The 19691-nt window shown below is 38.5% G+C and overlaps 1 protein-coding gene across 2 annotated transcripts; it reads right to left on the bottom strand.

Moving 5' to 3' along the window:
• Positions 1-3001: 3001 nt before the first annotated feature.
• On the bottom strand, positions 3002-19320 carry LOC112565453. 2 transcript variants are annotated; one of them, XM_025240931.1, is made up of 4 exons: positions 19206-19298; positions 6125-6237; positions 5705-5789; positions 3002-3219 (listed from the first exon to the last, which is right to left on the bottom strand). In XM_025240931.1, the coding sequence occupies exons 1-4, from the start codon at positions 19217-19219 to the stop codon at positions 3114-3116; spliced, it is 318 nt and encodes a 105-aa protein (XP_025096716.1). In that variant the 5' UTR covers positions 19220-19298; the 3' UTR covers positions 3002-3113. The 2 variants fall into 2 exon arrangements, 1 of the variants encoding a protein (XP_025096716.1); XR_003099409.1 differs by lacking the exons at positions 3002-3219; positions 5705-5789; positions 6125-6237 and adding an exon at positions 18038-18540 and having other exon boundaries at positions 19206-19320.
• Between the last annotated feature and the right edge of the window lie 371 nt (positions 19321-19691).

The raw sequence follows: 19691 nt of genomic DNA, 5'->3' as shown, positions 1-19691 counted from the left end.
TTTCTTCTTTTAAAGTTCCGTTCTGTCAGCAATTGCGCCATGTACTCACGGATAATCACGAAGTAGCAGGAAAAAGAAATGGTAGAACGAAAGGAGTTTCAAGAAGAAACAAAAGAAAGCTGAGCGATATTTTTATATCCAACAAGGAGAAAAACAGTGTCATTATTTCTCAGGTCTTGATATTTTTTTTTCTTGGATCCGGAATGCTGGATGTTAAGTAAATGGGAGACCGCGGGGTGAAAGATAAATACAGGGTTGTTTTGTCATGGAGTAGTGAAAGTGTGGTGGGCATGGCTGTCACAGCAACTTCAAGTGGTGGTAGCCTACAAAAATGTTGTTGCCTTGTGCCACACTTCTTCCAGTTAACTACTTCTTTGCATGAAGCAGTCAGCTACATTGACATCAAAACAACCTTCTGTGCACCTGTCCTACTGGACTGTAGATGTTTTGTTTATGAAGTGATCATCGTAGTGTAAAACGACAGCTTCTACCTGATAGATATTGTAAACAAATAAATAACATTCGTTTTCCATATAATCCCTAATTCCTCTGTCTGTTTATTCTCCTATGTCTTACCATCTTTTACATGTCTGCTTGTCTACCTGTAAAATGATGATGATGATGATGAGGAGGAGGAGGAGGAGGAGGACGATGATGATGATGATGATGGAACGCTTAAGTTTTCCTAATGACACTAAACTATAATGATTACAGCACAAATGTAGTATAATCACCGGTAAAGTATTTCAGACTGTCTTAAAAAAATCGTGACATTATACTTAAAGTTCTTATTCTGCATTAAATTAAAAGAGTTTTTTTATAAGGGAGAGGTAATCAAAGGGAAACATAATTTTGACATTAATAAAGTTAACTACTTCCTCTGACTAGGACAAGTCATTGGTCCCAGCCATTTCAGATACTGAAGCTATAGAAAATCTTAAGTAACTAACTTCCCTCTCTCTCTCACACACAGTCACTCCCACACACACTACCTTTAATCCAATGTAAAAGGTCGATTTTAAAAGGTAGCTTTTTTTCAATTGTTAGAGAGCACTAAAACAGCTGCTTAAATTTACATAAGCCAGCTTGAGAACTAAGCTCTTTATGTCCTAAGCCATTAGCCAAATGTCAACAGGTCGTCTGGTCTTTGGTCCTGTTTTTCAACTACCAAACTCTTCTCCTTAATGATTGGGATTGTCCTTCTCCAGGCTAGCTTCCATTCCTTTTCATCATGAATAACCTGGTATAGAATACTCGTAGAAAAAATTAAAAAAAAACACTTCAATATCCACTTAATTATTTCTAAGCCAGCAGTCCAGAATTTACAAGTATTTCTTTCTCTCAAAAACAATATTGTAAAAGTTGAGTCCTTTTGGTTTCCTTAAATATCTACTATTCTTTTCGGGAACTTACTTTGCTAAATACATTAATATATTGTCCAATCTCTCTTTCTCATTATTATTGAAGTGTAGTAATAATTGTTGTAACCTAATTTTCACATGCTGATACAAGACCATCTGTTATTTTCCCACAATCGACACAAACACTACAATTAGGATTTATTTCTAATTTTACTATTTTTAGGCCTGGCATCTGTTGAGAGTAGTTTCCAGCAGCAACAGGAAGCATGTGAATGAGGGCTGGGGGTGTTATCTTTAGAAAGATGCAGTTTTCTTCCGATTCATCTCCCCTTTGACAAATACTGTTCATGTTTAGTCTCAACTGCAAAGCATGGTGTCAGAGATAAGAGCTTATTCCAGTCGTTTCGGCGCGGAAACAGCAGGATTGTGAGATGAATTGGAGCCCCGAAATATCAGCCAATGGCCTGGTTAGTTGATCAAATCAGGTTGCAATTTTTCAATGCATCTCTTCCTCCTGTCTGACTGTCATAGCTTCTCTAACGCCACAGTTGACATCTTTATTGGTGGTTTCTATGGCAATTTGTTACAAATTTAGCTGTAAAAAATGAAATACTGATGTGTACGCTAGTGACTCGAGAACACGACTGCTAAAACTTCTCTCAGTTGATCTTTACTTAGACAATAAAAGTGAGTTCGGTGGAAAACTTCAAGGATGTCCATGAGACAGCTAGAAAACTTGAAGGATGTCTGTAAGACAGGAAGTAATCAAGCTTGTGAATATGGCTTCATTTCATTTTTATCATCCCCAAGCACTACGTTTTACTAGTTTTTTTTTTAAATTGACCCCTTGTAAATCTCTCTATATTTCTCAATATGTCTACATCAGCTGCTTTCGTTCGAGTGTCGGAATAAATGTTTCATCTTAAAACTTCACACGAACCTGCATGAAACGTGTTGGGCTAAAGCTAATATATCAAATAAAATAATATCTTTACTCAAGTAATTTTCTGCTTTGGTTATATATAAATATATGTCTTTTTTTCGTAAAAATCGAAGGGTTTCTTGGTTGTCTGGCACCGATTACAGAACATGACGGCCCATCCAAGCCCTGATTAAGCTGTCTATTGATTGCATTGCAGTCTCTCAAGATGGCGACGTCGATACCCACTTTAAAAGGAAAGCCTTGAATTACAAACGTGCTATGAAGTTAATCCTTCCTGTGGATGTGTCCCTTGTGTACATGAAAGGCATCAGCTTGAGGCTGTCATCCCTTAGAACGTGTCTTGCCTTCAGCTAATGAAAGTTAACGTGTGTAACGCCTTCTGAAAGGCTTTCCTTGTAGCTGTCCAAAGTCTATAGGAGATGGGACAAAAAAGGAGGATGAGGACCAGTCCTCTTTGTAAAGCATCTGTGCAAGACCTCTTTAGGCAACGACTTCATGTTGAAGTGCATCGCTTGCAATGCATTTCCTTCCGATCACAACTTTACAAACGCTTCTTTTATCTCAGTTTCAAAGAAGAACCTTAAAAGCGTGAAATTTTAAACTTTTATATCTGTCATTAAATATTTAAATCTTGCACAAAATTTTGTTATTATGGAGATATGGAGTGAGTCAAAACACATGACCTTTGTAGGGCTTGATGATTTTTCGTTTTATTTGTGAGAGACAAGATAAAATGTGTTCTACAAAAGTTAAAAACATACTAAAATTAAATCCCCCTCCTCATCATCCTCCTCTTCATTGTTGTCATTTCATCCAGACAACGCTACTCTTCGTCCGATGACCTTTTGCCAACAGTCTGCTAGTCTTTCTTCCATTTGTGTTTGTTTGTTGACTAGTCCGCTTGCTCGTCTTCCTCTGCAATCATAAATATATTTGTACATCATAAATAAAACAGAGTTTTGGCCAGATTGGTGGTGACAATTATTTCCCAATACCCGCAAACCTCAGACAGTATGATCAAATAGACAACAGCCTGCAGAGAACATCAGTCGACTAAGAGGCCTTTTGAACCGACTTGCAAACATAAAAGAACAATCTAGAACAAAGGAAACGACACAGACAAATAAAGGTCGATAGGCGACACCAACCGCCGACGTTAATCCACACAGGAGACAAACATGATATAGTGTTTTTAGTTATTTTAGTCTTTAATATCTCTCTTTTGATATTTAATGTCTTCGTCATGAACCCGCCGCCATTAGCCTACCCGCTCTGGAAAATGTCCAAGCTTTTTGTGCATCTTATTTTGTCCTCTGCTCGTGTTTTTTCTCTTAAAGTTTTTACTTCTCAGTAACCCTCTCTCATATTTTTACCTTTCATTGTCTATGGCTCTCTCTTGGTAATGTCAGAAAATCTCAAACGACAGTTTCCCAAAATAAAAAAAAATCAAATTGTCCTAGCTTCAGTCCCTTGATGTTTAAAATGTAAAAATAGTATTTTTCCCATTAGACTTTTCTTTCAGACTTTGTGTCGAGCCTATCTCTTACCAACACTGAGAGATTTTAGTCGCCCTAACATCTCTAATTAAGGGTTGGCCTCCCACGGTTCCAGAAAAAAACTGATCCTCGCAAGATGCTAATTATACAAACAAATATGTCAAAAAGATATCCTGCAGTGAAAAGTAGTGGGAAAAAACAATCCAAGATATCAGTGAGAAGGTGACAAATTTAGAAAAGCTACTAGATGTCATGTCTGACATTTTTTTCTTTATAAGGCTACATTTTTCTTTCCCGTATTATTGGAAAGAATTTCTCAACAAATTGAATCACCTCCCAGAGTTCCATATAAAACTTTTTTTCTAAATCGTTCTACATAACAGCCTTGAGCAGTCCATAGAAAGATTCCAGTTCTTTCAAATAACACTCCCCATCCAAGTGAGAAAGTCAGATTTTTAATAAAACAAACGATTCCCTACTTGCTGTGACAAGTTACAACTTCAAATAGACAACCTTACTGTACTAGCAATGTCTTCAACTAACCTAATTACTTTTAAGAAATATCAGATCTTTCTTTCTCTTCTTTTGAAATTTAATTATCTTCTCACATTTTTAGTTCATTTATTTTTATTTTGTTTTGTATAGAGAACACACGATACATAATTTATCAGGTGAGATGTACGTTAGAGACAAAATACATATTAACGGGACACACAACCTTCAGTTTATTTTGACAAGTTTCTCTTTCTGATTGTCTTCCTTTTTTGTAAAGAATACAATAAGTTTCGTTTTTTGTGGATTTTAAATCTCTTAAAAGAACAAAAAGATAATAATAATAATAATAATAATAATAATAATAATAATAATAATAATAATAATAATAATAATAATAATAATAATACATTTGTGCGTCAATATTTCGTATTAATATATATATTGTTTTTCGTTTCGCTTTTACAATCATTAACAAAGATAGAGAAAGAAAACAAAATAGCCTGATAGACGTGTAGGCACGGGTCTTCCACACAAAGAAATACACCCACACCCACACCCACATCCACAAGACATATACAAAATGTGACTCCAGTAGACAAGCAAACAAATAAACAAAAAGTATATATATATAGAGAGAGAGACCGACAGTGTCTTAGTGTCTTGCGTTTCTCGTGTCCTTCAGCTGCCCACAATGCTTTTTGAAATTTAATATTCTTAGCGTCTAATGGCCTGAGCCACAGTTCCGTTTCTTTTGCACAGCTATAATCTGTTTTGTTGTGAAATGCTCTCGAATTCCACCACACTTTTTAAAGAATTATTTCACAAAAGCTTTGCAGACAACTGGGAAGAAATTGTCTTCTTGTGTTTTTGTCATCCTCGCCTTCTACATCTTGTCTTTGGCCATTGTCTCCATTATATCTAGTTGTTCCTAATTTCGAGACAGCAGCCATAAATCTTGTGTGTTTGAATGAAAATCGTGAGACATTAAAACTAAGATGGCGACCACCTGCACTGGTGGGTCTGAAGTTTATTGCCCTTAAGACCTGACCTGCTGGTCAACACTTCCATGACATCTTCCTAAAGCAAATAGCAGCTTAACAAAAAGTCATCATCATCATCAATCATCATCATCAATCATCATCAATCATCACAATCATCACAATCATCAATCATCATCATCGTCATCATCATCATTTGTGTGTGTGCGTGTGCGCTCGTGAATTACAGAAAAAAGTGAGATCCATTTCATCTTTGAAACAATATACTTCAAATTCTTAAAATAAACGTTTCGTCTTCGATAGAATATCGGGAAGCTCAGTGATTAAAATGGAATTTGTAGCTACTAATACATTTCGTCGTCTGCAACCTACATGTAGTTAGCATCAGTTACCTTTCCTGGCCGACTTTACCTGATATTTCTGTTTTGCTGATTTATTTTCAAACAGCAACTTGTAGCTCGAGCAAAGAAGATTAGGTTTCTCTTCTGCATCCTATCTAAAAAGGAAAATGTTTGTTAACTAATTTGTATGTTCGCACCATCTAATATTTCTCCGAGTTCCTGCATCAGTTCAAGTCCTTGACCTCAAATGGTTGGAAGTGGGACTTGATGATTTCTTGTCTACATAAAGGTAGGAACATAAGTGCAACATGTCTAAACCTACTTCTGCACATTAAACTGGTTTTATAAAACAAAGATTTCGTTTGAATATCTTCAGCACAATAAAAACCGATATTTCTATTTCAACATCCTGGTCATTTTCAAAGTGTATTCGTGTTTTCTGTTTTTTTTTCTATAGGGGGCGCTGGTAGTGTAGTTTTTAAGCACTCACCTGTCACTACTGCTCTGAGAGTCCCTGGGTTCAGATCTCGTCTCGGGATCCAGTTCCGCTCGGAGTCGAGGGCTTTCTCTTGGTAATCTAGTATCCTCCACCCTTTGTCTCTCCTGTAATTCGAAACTAATCTCCTACTAAATCAACCAGTATTTTTTAAATAGTTCTACTTTTGTTACCACTGAGCTCTAAATTGGTAAAAAAAAAAACTTCATCGTAACTTCTTAGTTCTCAGTAGAACACGTATAGTCAGAAAAACATCTACTAGATGGCTGAGCAAGGTACATCAAACATTTGATATTAAGTGCTGACAGCTGGAGATGCAAATTGTTCTCAAATAAAGGTAAGAAGCTTTGTGCAAGCAAAGCTGCAGCTGGCTGCAATTGTCTCCAGGTCTTGAATGACATGGAATAAAAGACTTCAATATTGGTTTGTCATTTACTGCGCTTTATTATTAACCAAAGCCTTCAATTTCGAGATTTTTATCGCCATGTCGATCTGAAATAGAAGCAGAAGACCTCATCTTTCCTGCTAAAAAATCCTCGAGGATGTGTGGGGAATCGATACAACACCCGGCAAACGCCTGCTGCCTCGACAGACAGCGGAAAATGTAAGTCTTCTAGAAAAAAAAAGTGTTATATTAAATGCACTTTGCAGATATACCATACTTTTCCTTTTTTTAAATTTTTCTCCTTCACTCCGTATTCTTTCTTTTCCTCTAGTTCACATTTTTCCTTGTTATATTGTGGATCATCTCCCTTTGCTTACGTTACGTCATGGTTAAAAATAGACCTTCCATGAATCAGTCGGTCCTTTTGCTGCTCCACCTTTTAGAGGCGTTTTCATCCTTACGATGAAGATGCGTATTATCAGCAGCGATGATGCTAGGATGTTACTACTTGTATGGCAGGTTTTTTTTTTCCCTACCACACTGTGGGTTTCACTCAGTCTCGATCTCATACCGTCTTCAGAAACACTTTGCCAACCAGGTGCCACTCTATCACAACAGCAGTAAACACATATTGTTTACAAATGATGTTGGTATATGTTGATGCCTTTGATGTTTTCGCGCGACGTCCACAAATTGTTTACGTATGTTTACATATCATTCTTACACAAGATGCTCAACCACACATTTTGCAAATCATGTTCATACCTGACGTTCACGAATGATGTTCACACAGAATGACAGTTATTAAAAAGCAGCCAAAAAAAAATCCGATTACTCAAAATACAAATTCTAATAAAGTCTGTCGTGTCGGAAATTCTCGGGCATTAACATGCATTGTTCTATTACAAGTTGTGAAATGAAAGGCAGGATTGCTTCCATGGGCAGAAGGAGTGGGACCTGACAAGGGCAACATTTCATGTGACGATCGAGAGCGAAATTATGGTGAAGCTGTCAGGCTCCTGGTTGTTATTCAGGATGATAGAGACGAGAACCAGCAAGGGCCTTGACTGAAGTATAGTTGAACAGAATGCAGACTTGTCTTGTAGCTAAAGTGTGAACACATCTTGTATCTTTATCCAAAAAAGTAAAAAATAAACTTACACAGCAACAGTTGTCTTACATAGTTAAATCATAAAATTTACAATACTAAAAATATTAAATGTTTAAAATAGCTCTCAGATTATTTAAGGTGGTGTAAAAGAGAGAGCGCCTCTAAGTTCATAAAATTTTTGCATCTTGCAATTTGAAAAAATAAAATATCCTAATATAACAAATTCAGAGAAACTAAACACTAAAATTCAAACATAAATTCACTTTTACAGTCATATTGAGATAAATGTTATGATTTTCAATATTTGTACCCTTTTTAGATATTTTCTTCATCTAACCTTGTCACAGCTTTGTGTTGTGTTGCTGTCATAATCAGTTTTGTCCTTAAATTGAGTCAACGAAAATCCTAACTAAAACATTCCAGAGGATGAAGTCCAAGGTAGAGTGTGAGAAAACAGGCTTCGAGTGGATTTTCCCTTCTCAAACTTCTAGACTTCAGGCAAGAATGCAGTCAGCATCAACAAAACATGAAGCAATGTACTGGCTAGAGGGCAACACAAATATAACCGATTTTTGCCATTATTTAATCGTGTTTGTTATTTACATTTCTAATGATTTCTTATAGCCTGAATCCTCTACAATGTTGTTGACATTTGCATGAAATATCTCATTTTAAATGACAACTTAATCATCTTTTATTTTAAAAAAAAGTAACAAACAATATCCATACCGTATCCATACACGTGTTTTTATCATATAAGTCGAAATCTCAAATACTACATTGGGGATGAAGTCATGCACCACCAACAAAAAGTGTGAGGCCCTGTAGATGAAAAATATATCCAAGAAATAGTTCACGATCGTTATTACATGGTTGACATTTTTTCTGGACAATAGCATCTATTTTCTTGTCACCTGGTACTTCAAAAGTTTTGTAGTTAGCTTCATTTCTAGAATCCGTGCTGGAAATTAAGGGACAAGAAACCAACATTGGAGAGGGAACCAGCTTGAATCACGGAAGAGAGAGAACTAATAATAAAGAGGCTGGAGAAAGAACATGATGATGATGATGATGATGAGGAGGAGGAGGAGCAGGGTGAGGATGATGAAGGTGATGAGGATGATGATGGTAAGGGTGATGATGATTTGATGGGCGACAGTGAGCACGGTAACGATGACAGCATGCACTTCCCGAGGCTTTCTCCAAAGGATTCCAGGAAAGTACAGACGGTTTTAGTCAGCTTTGTCGTCAAAAAACCAGTTAAAATCTTGTGAACAAAAAAGCCATAATGAACTAAAACCGGGTCTTGCCCGAAGACAAGACGTTTCTTGTTTCGAAGGCGAACAAGCGTGTAATTCAAAGTTTTAAGATCCATGCAAGTTTCTGTGCACCGAGTCGCAGCAGGAGAGAAAATAATTGGAAACAGGCATCGATCCCCCGTGCATCATGGTAGGCCTGAAGAAAAGTTAACAAGTCAGAAGGATGTCAAATGTCCTTGTCTGGATATGTCCTTGCGATTTCGACTGCCTCGGGGCGGGGAGAAGGCGGTAAATCAGAATCGACTTGGGTGCGCAGTGACTGAAAAACAATTGAAAGCCAGGAGACTGGGATGGTGGATGAACTGCAAGTACAGAAATAAAATTTACAGTATATTTCAATGGAATAATGTTTGCTGAAGTATGCATTTGTACTTTGTACACGACTGTGGTTATGAATGTGGGTTTGAAGGTTGGCTGCCCTGGGTTCGGTTCTCGCCTTGGGCATGATTTTATGTTTCTCCATGTTGCGTCTGTTTACAGGGCTAGCTGTATTCCCGTGATATGGCCTCAGATGCTGGCTTGGCATAAACGACCGAGCCACCATGCACACGCACACACCAACTGATGATAAATCTTACAAGGCCTAGAAAGAGTAAATTTGTGTAGCTCAAAGGGATTCTAAAGGCAAAATAAAACTGCTTAGAATCGCGTAAAGAGTAGGATACATTTGAATCTCGTCTATTTATATGTGTGTTCATGTGGAAAACGTTGAAGGTTTTTAGTAGAATGTTGTGTTTGATATGAGAAATTACACAGGACTCTTTTTTCGCTTCCACGAAGTCTCGTTCTCCGTCACGTGACCCTATGACATGTAGTTTCCATAGTGACAACCACGCCTCAAGAATGTGCTGCACCCGATTGCCACGAAAAGATGGAAAAGATTCAAAATTGTCTTTTTATCAGTTTCCGACAGACAGAGCCTTACAAGCCTTACACACAGAGTGCGTCATACGATAAAATGACGTCAAATCTTCGCAATGACATAGACACTTCCTGTCAGAGAATGACGTCATAAGGAGACTGACGTCACAACAAGACTCTGACATCACAAGGAGACTCCTCTGCTTGACTATCTCAGGAAGCTATCGTGGTTACTCGGCGGAAGGACACAAAGGTCGATTTCACTGGATTTTTTCAATGTTTATAAACATCGGCAACCGAAATAGTGCTAATAAGTGGTAATTAAGTGAGAAACGAATCCTTTATTTCTCCTGTATTGCTCTCGTGCTCTGTAATTGTTACTAAATATAGTTTTGAAACGTTTGACCGTCGCCACAGCCTTATCACAAGCCTTGAGTATCCTTTAATTTGCTTTTTATCCATGTCGATGAAGTTGAAATCGTATACCAAGAAGATGTACATAGAGAAAGAAAGCCTTAGCACCTAAGCTGCGGACAGACTGTCCACTCCCTTGTCCACCTTACCGCACTTAGTAAGAAAACTTCTAACTGCTGATTGGATGCTGCCATAGAATACCCTCATTTGGTACCGCATCCCTCTAAAACCTCCATCCTCTGATGTATTGCCAAAGAGCCCAGAATCCGTATTTTTAATGTCTGTCGTGGCTGCTATAAATATTCAACAAGTAGAAGATTTGTCTGTAAACTTTCACAAGTAAACAAAGACGCTCCTTGATTCAATAGAAGAACCAGATACTGAATTTATTCTTGGTTTCCAAAAGAAACTTATTGTGGGATTGACTGATGTGGAGGCATCTTGCTGCTTCCTCCAGCCTTTATTTGAATTTCGAAAGTGAATCGTAAAACAAAGATCTGTTGAGATAAACCTTGAATTCTTTGTCTTACTGGCTCCGGTGCCACAGGGTATGTCAGACCGGATGGGTGCAATGAAAATTTCCGATCATGATGTTTTCAAGTGATATCTCACCCAGTGTGCCGCTTTGTCATTTGACATACGAGAGATTTGAGAAACATGGACTGTAGACTCCAGGCTGCATTTTGCTAACCTACAGACGAAGGTACCTGATGGCATGGAACACAGGTTTCTCCAGGTTGTTTATCACAGAAAAACTTTCAACATGTACTACCTTAGGATATGTTGTACAAACATGCTAAGCAATCTAAGAAAATTAGAAGTTTCCAACTTTTCTGGACATTGTGTCCGTTACTGACTGGGTTAAGCAGATGATAGCTGCAAATGACTTTATAGTTTCTACATAGCTCCACTTACTTACACGCCATTCTTGTAATGTTTGTGAATGGCACAGAATCCAACCTTTGTGATTACCAATCCTGATTATCATTAATCCTACCTACAAATAATCCTACCACATGCTCATCGTGCTTTGGGGGATATGGTGTGTACAGAGAAAATGAAGTGTGTATTGTCATTTCTTTCGTTTCTTCAACGAGATATGTCCTTCTGTTGACTAAATGAGAAAGCACCTTTAACAGCAAAATGTTTGTGCGTGCGTTTGAGAGTGTGTAATAAGCTAATGAGGTACAACTGGGGGTGTTAACTAGAGTTGATTCTATATTCTCTATTTGAAGTCCGGTGCATCCTCCCAAGGCACTTGTTCTTGAATGTCTGGATTCTCCTTTCCGTCTCCACGACCAAATTCCATAGAGCAGAATCGGTTCTACCATTTGTACAGATTGTTCTTGGTAGTGAACCTTTTCTGATGGCTATGCCAGGTCCTCTCTAGTCTAGCCATTGCCGCTGTTGTCGCGATGCTGATGCCGATATCTGGCGTGATTTAAAAATACCGGTCAAAAGCTGTAGACCTTAAAAATATAAAATATGAAAAATCACCAATAACTTATGCATTGATGAAATATGCTACCTCATTACTACACACATAAAACTATGATAGAAGAATTGAGATAATGTGATCCTGTACAGTAAAGGTAAGACTTTCCGGCTGTGATTGCGAGACCAGAGATGTCATTTCGTTAGGTTTCAGCATAGTAATGATTACTAAGCCAGTTGAAAGAGAGCTTAATCCTTAATCAGGGAATAAAATCCTACTATGTCGGTCTGTCTGTCGATAGTTTTTCTGCATCTTTATATCCATTTACTAGGAGAAGCAGTGATAATAGGGAAAAACGAAATTTGAGAACAGAGAAAATGAAGAGAGAGGAGGTAAAGAATGAATAGCGAATTAGGGTTTCACAAAACACATTAACCATTACTATACCACGGTAAAGTATCGAGTTTGTAAACAGATGACATACAGAAAGAAAGAACGGCCTTCAACATAACGAGATTTGAACCACAGCATCTCAGCCTTGCTGTACTGGAGACAAGGACATTGCGGACCAAACGAGGCAGACAAGAAGAAAGGAAATGAAGTATGAAACGACGGAGACGAGAGGAGGAAGACCTGGAGGAGTGATTGAAGGTGAAACAGACAGAAAAAGTAATTACTGCTAATATTGTAACTGATATTATTTGCAAGACCTACTTTTACATTTAAAAAATCTCAGCATTAAAAATGTCGATCACTATAGAAAATTTGCATGGGTGAAAAATTTGTTGTTTATTTATTTAGTTAGTGAGTTATTTATTTATGCATCGAATAACTTTATGACCCGATGGACTGGCATATAACGATGCTAGAAGGATCAACATTTTTTATCATTTTGTCATCATGTAAGATATACAAAAAATTCATGTGGAGCTTCTCGTCTGTTTGTAGGCAAATCACGTGCATGGTGTCAGCAGGTAGGCACCCACCATCCCATACATCAAGCATAAGTGCCATTGATCGCTATGGAAGGATATGGCGCGCATAGAAATTGCTCTCATGAAACAAAGTATAAAACGTTTTTTGAATTTTTAAATGCGAGTTTTAAGAAGTTGACAGTTAAAACAAATACACACACTCACACTCTCTCACTCAATTTAATTTTGTGTGTATGTGTGTGTGCTTGTGTGCGTGTTTGTGTGTGTGTGTGTGCAGAGGCGTATGCATGTATCTGCGAAAGAAAAAAAAATACTTGGTAAATCCAGAACCTTTTTTTGCTCCATGTAATCACACTGTTAAAGGTACCCTGGGGAAGTTCGGGATATCTGGACTTAACGCTGGTTCTCATTTCCTCTCCTCGATGTATATCGTCATTTGTTTCTCTATCCATACCCATACACCCACCCTAATCGTCTTACTGCCTAAATAAGCCATTTCACGCCAGTCCTGATCGCCCACTAACTTCCATGTTTTTGTCCTGCTTCCCGCCCGGTGTCATCTAATCTTTCCGGCTGTGCGTTTAATCTCCTTCATAACTAACCTGCTTTCCCTCCTACTTACCACATCTTGCCCACGGCTTTTTCCTCTCCATCTACGAGGACAGATTTCGAAATCCCCATTGATCAGCTTGTGGGCATCCCACCCCACCCGTCCCACCCCACCCCCTGTCCCCACCCCTGTCCCTACCCCCTACCCCTACCCGTTAGTCGTGTTGTCAGGATTAGGTTCTGGACAGACAGTCTCGCCGTCCAAGACTTTCTCTTCTGCGTTGTAACCCGCGATGTGTTTGTGAAGGTTGTTGTCTTTTCCAGCCGGTGGCTGCTGGCTCTGTTTTTGTTTTCGCATCGACAAGTCTCTAGGGTATCTTGACCGTGGGTTGACTTCGTGCAATTACATGGTGCAACAATTCCATTTCAATTAAAAATAACCACGTTTGTCTTCCTCCCACTTTATCAGCTCGCTTGCTTTTCTTTCAGTTTTTATCTAATAAATCACGTATATGGAAGTCCTCATTATCATCACTTTCCTAATTAAATTTTCGTCCCAACCAACTTCCCCACCAGCATTATTAATATCGTGACAATCATCTATGGTCAGACTTCGTTGCTTGGCGATGGCAATGGGTGAAGCAGGTGCTTTGATGTTTTATTTATATTTATCAAGCTAACGACATGTAGGCTTGTAAACTGGAATATAATTTTTCGTTATCAATGCTTGCATTGCTTACCAGTCTTACTCAGATTTCTACTCCTCCTTTTAAAGGTGTCATAAATAATATCTGAGAGTGGATGGGATTATTTACGGACACATTTATGTATGGCTCCCTGTAATAGGTGCTTGCGTGTCTTGATAATCCTAAGAAATATGTTGGTGAAAGCACTAGCTGCAGGGTAACCCATGTCAGACATACAAATAATAAATAATCATAATAAATGCAACATTTCTAAGCGCATTCTCACACTCCTAAGGAGCATTCTCTTAGCTCCTAAGAAGAACGAAAACATGGACAGCACCAAGGGACAGGAAAACAAACAAATAATATATGAGCTCTGAAAGAATAAACAATGGTACTAATGAAGAATAAAATCCAATACAGAAAACGCAAAGAGGAGCCAAACAACAAAAACAAGAACTGAGGGTAACATGATATAGCAAAAGGATGGGTGTAAAAAAGATCTCGATCAGACAAAAGGTCGCCCACCAGTCGTCCAGGTTACATAAAGTCGCACAGTGAACTAATAATTCGTTCCCGTAAAAAGCTACAGTTACGGAAAGTGAAACTAGAGACAAACCAACAAAAGGTGGCAGTGCAGCGGCAGACCTGATAACTGGACTTGTGACATCTGGATACAAAAACTGTAAAGATGTTCCCAACATAACAACCGACCTACACTCACCTAAAAACTATTGGCTGCTGTAATGTGAGAACACCGAACCAAACAGGAAAGTTCGAAAAGGTAAAACGAGAAATACCACTATACCGACTTGATCTTCTTGAAATTACAGAAGCTTTGGCCAGGCAGAGGTAAGAGAACCCTCGCAAATGGTGATTGTCTTGTAGTCGGAAGTAACGAGGACCAACACAGAATGGGTTGCAGTGATTATCCCAAAGTTGTGGCCCTATGCTCCACTGGGGTGAAAAAGAATAGGAAGAAAGAAGATTATCCCAAAACAACACAATAACTCCCTATTAGAATGAATCCAATCAGCGACCTTCTGTTGAATACCAGACACAACTCCAATTCAAGAAGCTGTTCATCCTGACTTGCTACGCAGGAATGATAATGCAGGTAAGAGGACAAAGAAGATTTTTACTACAACTTACAATTATTATTATTAGCTATGATATTTTAATAGTACAGGGAGATTTCAATGCTAGAATAGACAGTAAAAATAAAGGAAGAGAAGGAAGCACGGGAAAGGAAGGTATAGGGAATATAATAGACATGGCATGACTTTTGTGAAGAAAACAATATTGTAATTGGAGGAACACTCTTTTCAACATAAGATAACGGGACATGAAAGTTACCTGATGGCAGATAGATCACATTATTATATACAACAACAAAAATGACAAAGCACCAGGTCAGGATGGTCTTTGCTCTGAATCGTTAGAACGAAAGAAAAAAAAAACCCAAAGCTTCTCTGCAAGAGCTTTCTGAAATATTACTGAACAAACAAGAGAAGAATGAAATAAGTGTGTAAGCTTCAAACTTTTTAAGCAGAGGGACTTAGGGGACTGCAATAATTGGCGAGGAATAACCCTGTTATTGCGTGGTGTGTGCTCCACTGGGGGTGATTAGGAACAAGAAGAAGAAGAACCTTGTTATCACAGACAAGCAAAATCTTCAGTCAAATCCCTTTGAAAAGCCTCACCGCCGGTTTTCACGACAGCATCAGGCAAGAACAAGCAGGCTTTAGAAGAGTAATATCATTCTGGGATGAAATCTTCATCCTCAGGAAAATCACAGAACAAAGCACAGAATGGAATATTACTCTCTGTGCCTTGTTCCTGGACTTTGACAAAACATTGGACAACATAGACTGTGGGTCATTATTGAGCATCATACATCACTACTGAAAACCACAGAAAATAGTAAATTGAATACAGGAACTACTCACGGATTTTCTTAGTCAAGTGGTGTGTCGCAACAACAAGCCAACAGACAACTTCGACATTACTACTAAGACTGTCAAACAAGAATTCTCTCATCATTCCTTTTTATACTGGCAATAGATTGGCTTTTAAAACAAACAAACGAAAACTGAAAAGGAATTCTTTGTACACTTATGTCGGTACTGAAAGACTTACATTGTGCTGATGACATTGCTATGCTACCTAGCCAGTACAACGATGCTCAGAAAGATCAACAACCTGACCAGAAGTGCTTCAAAGATAAGACTTACAGTAAACTATTAACTAAAACAAAGAGGAAGTTCAAGAATTTCTTATCTGGTCAGTCTAGTAACAATATATAGAGACAAAAAATGTGAAGAAAAGACTGAAAACACTGTCCTATATCAACATCACTCTGTTTGTCATCAGTCCTACTCAGAACACTGTGTCTCGCTCTACATTCAACACTAGAGAGGATTGCAGACACGATGTAAACAGTTGAAAGGTAAATGCTATAACAAATGCTGGCTTTTGAATGAAACTAAAAAACAAAATCAGTTCAACTAGCTCAGCCCATTAATCATGGTGAGGCCAACGTCCCCTTTGATCTCTTTCTTCTCTCTCTCTCTCCCCATCGCCTTCTTTTGTATATCTTTCTTAGTCTGTTCTACAGATATCACTTCAGTAATTACTTGTTAGCTCGCTCTTCGTTGTTACTCTGTGCTGTCTCTGTGTCTCCACTGTCTTTATTATCTTGCACAGAGTAGATGACACTTTACCATTTTACAACAGTTTACATATTAATTATTTGTCTGGCCGGCTGTAGATGTGGGTGTGTATTTGTCTTCTCTAAATATATATGTACAGTGTGATTCTGATTTCAAATTTCAAAAACCCAAAGCTATTACTAAAGAGAAATAAATGAAATAAGATCAGAAGCATGAAACTGATTCAAGGGACACTACTCCAAGAAAGTGTTTCCAAGTGACGGTAGCGATGAGCTCCCCTAGTTAAACCCGCATTTTCACAGATACACTGTATGCATTGCATGGCTAGTATACTTTAAAAAAAAAAAAAAATAGGAGTATTTACTATTAATGTATATTTCTTTCAGGATGTACTACATCTTCAAGAAAGGTAGTCTCCCTTTTTGTGCACTGCTATACCATTATCTACATTAAAAATAAAAACAACTTTTTTACTGCTGGGAGGATGAGACTGAATATAGGACTGGAGAAAATAATGATATTGAAGATGAAAGGGTAAAAAGAGGAAAATGACAAAATAAAATACAAGGGCTAGATCATAATTTTATATAACTTTTCCCTTCAATAGTAACAGAGAGTAATAAGAAAGAATAATAAATATAAAATAAGTAGCACCAGCATTAACATTATTGGGATAGTATGAGCAACAGCAATATGCCAAACAGTTGATTTTTTACAGATATTCTTACCAAATACATACAAAACACAGCAATATGTTTAATCACAGTCGTTCTACTAACAACATAAAGAATGGTAATAGCAAACAGCAGTATATACAACACCTTCTATACTAAAGAACATAACATACAGCAAGGTATGCAGCTCGTTAAAACATTATAAAAAGAGTATAAAAATGAGCAATAACGAAGGATTACAGACAACGAGAGTTGGTACAGTTATTTGAGCGAGAACACAATAAAAGAAGAAGCTGAAATAACACATAACAACCTGCCTTCTGTGTTATTTCTAGTCAGAACAGAGAAATGAACCGACACACAGCAAAGACAACGCTCACAACATCAATGTTCTCAAGTTTTCCTCTGCTTGCTTCTAGTACAAAAACCCTTGTCATAATGTTTTGTTGTATGTTAAAAAAAAGTTTTCACTTGCAACACCTTTCCTCTGATGGTATAAAAGTTGTTTTTGCTCTCACCTTTGTCGGTGATGTGAAGACGACAACACCAACGCCTGGCAACAAAGGGTGAGCATAAGAAGACAAACACCATGAAACCATTCGAATGGCACTGTGTGGATATCGATGAGCCATCTGTCAGTCTGGCACTTTACAGTCCAGCGATGATTTGCAATGTGATCCGAGAGGAAAATCGAGTTCTTCGATTAAGTGATTACAACATGCTGTCTGTCACGTTCGCTCTGCCGCCCTAGTTATCAGGTAGATTATAAGGCTATTTACCACACCAGGTTATCATTTATTAAATACGGTGCATCACTGCTGAAGAAAAAAAAGGGAAGATCAGAAAATACAGCAAGGGAACGAATATAAAAAGAGCAAGGTTAAATAAATAAGAAAGAGATATGGAAGAAAAGAGAAAGTGGAGAGAACAAATAATAATAGCAATAATAACAATAATAATCTTAGTTATATAGCGCACTTCCACAGCACCTAGCCGACCTCAAATATTGTACAAACAGATGCACGAACACAACATATGTCTAGGGTTGGCACTAAATTCTAGTCATACACCTACATGAACAAACAACACACAAAGTACTACTCTCCTTGCTGTCTCCTCGAGATCATCGGGTCCTGCCCTCGTGGTGTTGAACATTCTTCCCAAAGTGATCACATATAAAAGGACTAGGAGGAAAAGAGGAAGGAGAGGAGGTACACAGCGTAGACTGGGTAGCTGCAGACTGAATAATAAACAGCGAATACCTCCATTACCGTCTGTGCTTCTCGCAAACATGTAGTTATTAGAAATATGGAGGATGAGTAGGAGGCCTGCCTCTTGTGTACTAAGGAGCATGATGAGACCTGCCTGCCTGCACATATTGTACAGCAATTATACACAGATAAGAATAGACTGAAGAAGAAAAAAAGGAAAAGAACGAGAGAGAGAGGGAAACAAAAAAGACAAAAATGAGACAAAAAAAAAAGATGACGTATACTAAAAGTAACACGCAGGAAAAGATGGAAGGGGAGAGGATTATAGACATCAACCATGAGAAGTAAGAAAGCCACTAGCAATGTGTTGTTCGTCGTCGACAATCTCCTCAGCAGATGTTAGCGCTGCACCGGCGGCTGGTGCATGGATCGCTGCAGAAACTGTGAAAACCGTGGACAGCGCGATGCTAATCAGTCAGGCGTAGCCCAGGTGCAGCCAGTGCGTCCTGCCCAGCTGTTTGCCTGCAGCCTGACCCCTGACCTTCTGCTGCTGCCGAGTACACCGAGCCGCAGAAACGCCTCCCAAAGTCGTCTCAACGCCTCCGGTCCTGCACTTGCATCCACCCTCTCTAGTTTATTCTAAGCCACTGCATTTGAGGGTAAAGTAGGGGTACTGTGTTTGCTCGCGATATGCGCATACCCGTGCACACGCACACACAGACATACACATGCATATTCACACAATCTTTCTCGCGCAGCCTCACGCGCTTTGCACTTTTATACCGCAATAATAGCGGCGCCAGCACGGGTTCCGAACACGTACCTTTGTGTCGGCATTCCAGAGCTGAGGTTATGTGAAAGAACCCTCGAGGAAAGGTCGCACCAGGCGACTACCTGGCATTTACAGAGTGAACTCAAGTCTCCTATTTCTGCCTCCTCGATTCACCATCAATTTATTTCATTGTTCCGCTAGCTTTTCTGCAGTTTTCACAATGTTTGTTTTCAGCCAGGAAGTGACTCAGAGTGAACAGGGAAGCGGAAGGGCATCTTATTGTCTGTGAGAAACTCTGTCACGTGTTAGTTGGATCGGGTCATTAAATACACAACTATGTCCTACGTGCCTGACTATAAACCAGATGTCAAATGACAAATTTCAAGTGTACTTGGGTAACTCCTTCTTTCGGAGTTGCACTGCCAAATTCGAATCAGAATCGAACTAGTATATTATTGTATATACAGAAAGACTAGAGAGTGCGTGTAGACGCTAATGGCAGAGAGAAAGTGTACAATTGTAGTATGATCATTTCAG

Source organism: Pomacea canaliculata, linkage group LG5 (genome assembly GCF_003073045.1).
Source record: "Pomacea canaliculata isolate SZHN2017 linkage group LG5, ASM307304v1, whole genome shotgun sequence".
Taxonomy (NCBI): Eukaryota; Metazoa; Mollusca; class Gastropoda; order Architaenioglossa; family Ampullariidae; genus Pomacea; species Pomacea canaliculata.
Note: the sequence above shows the minus strand (reverse complement) of the source record. Positions and strands in the feature narration are given on the sequence as shown.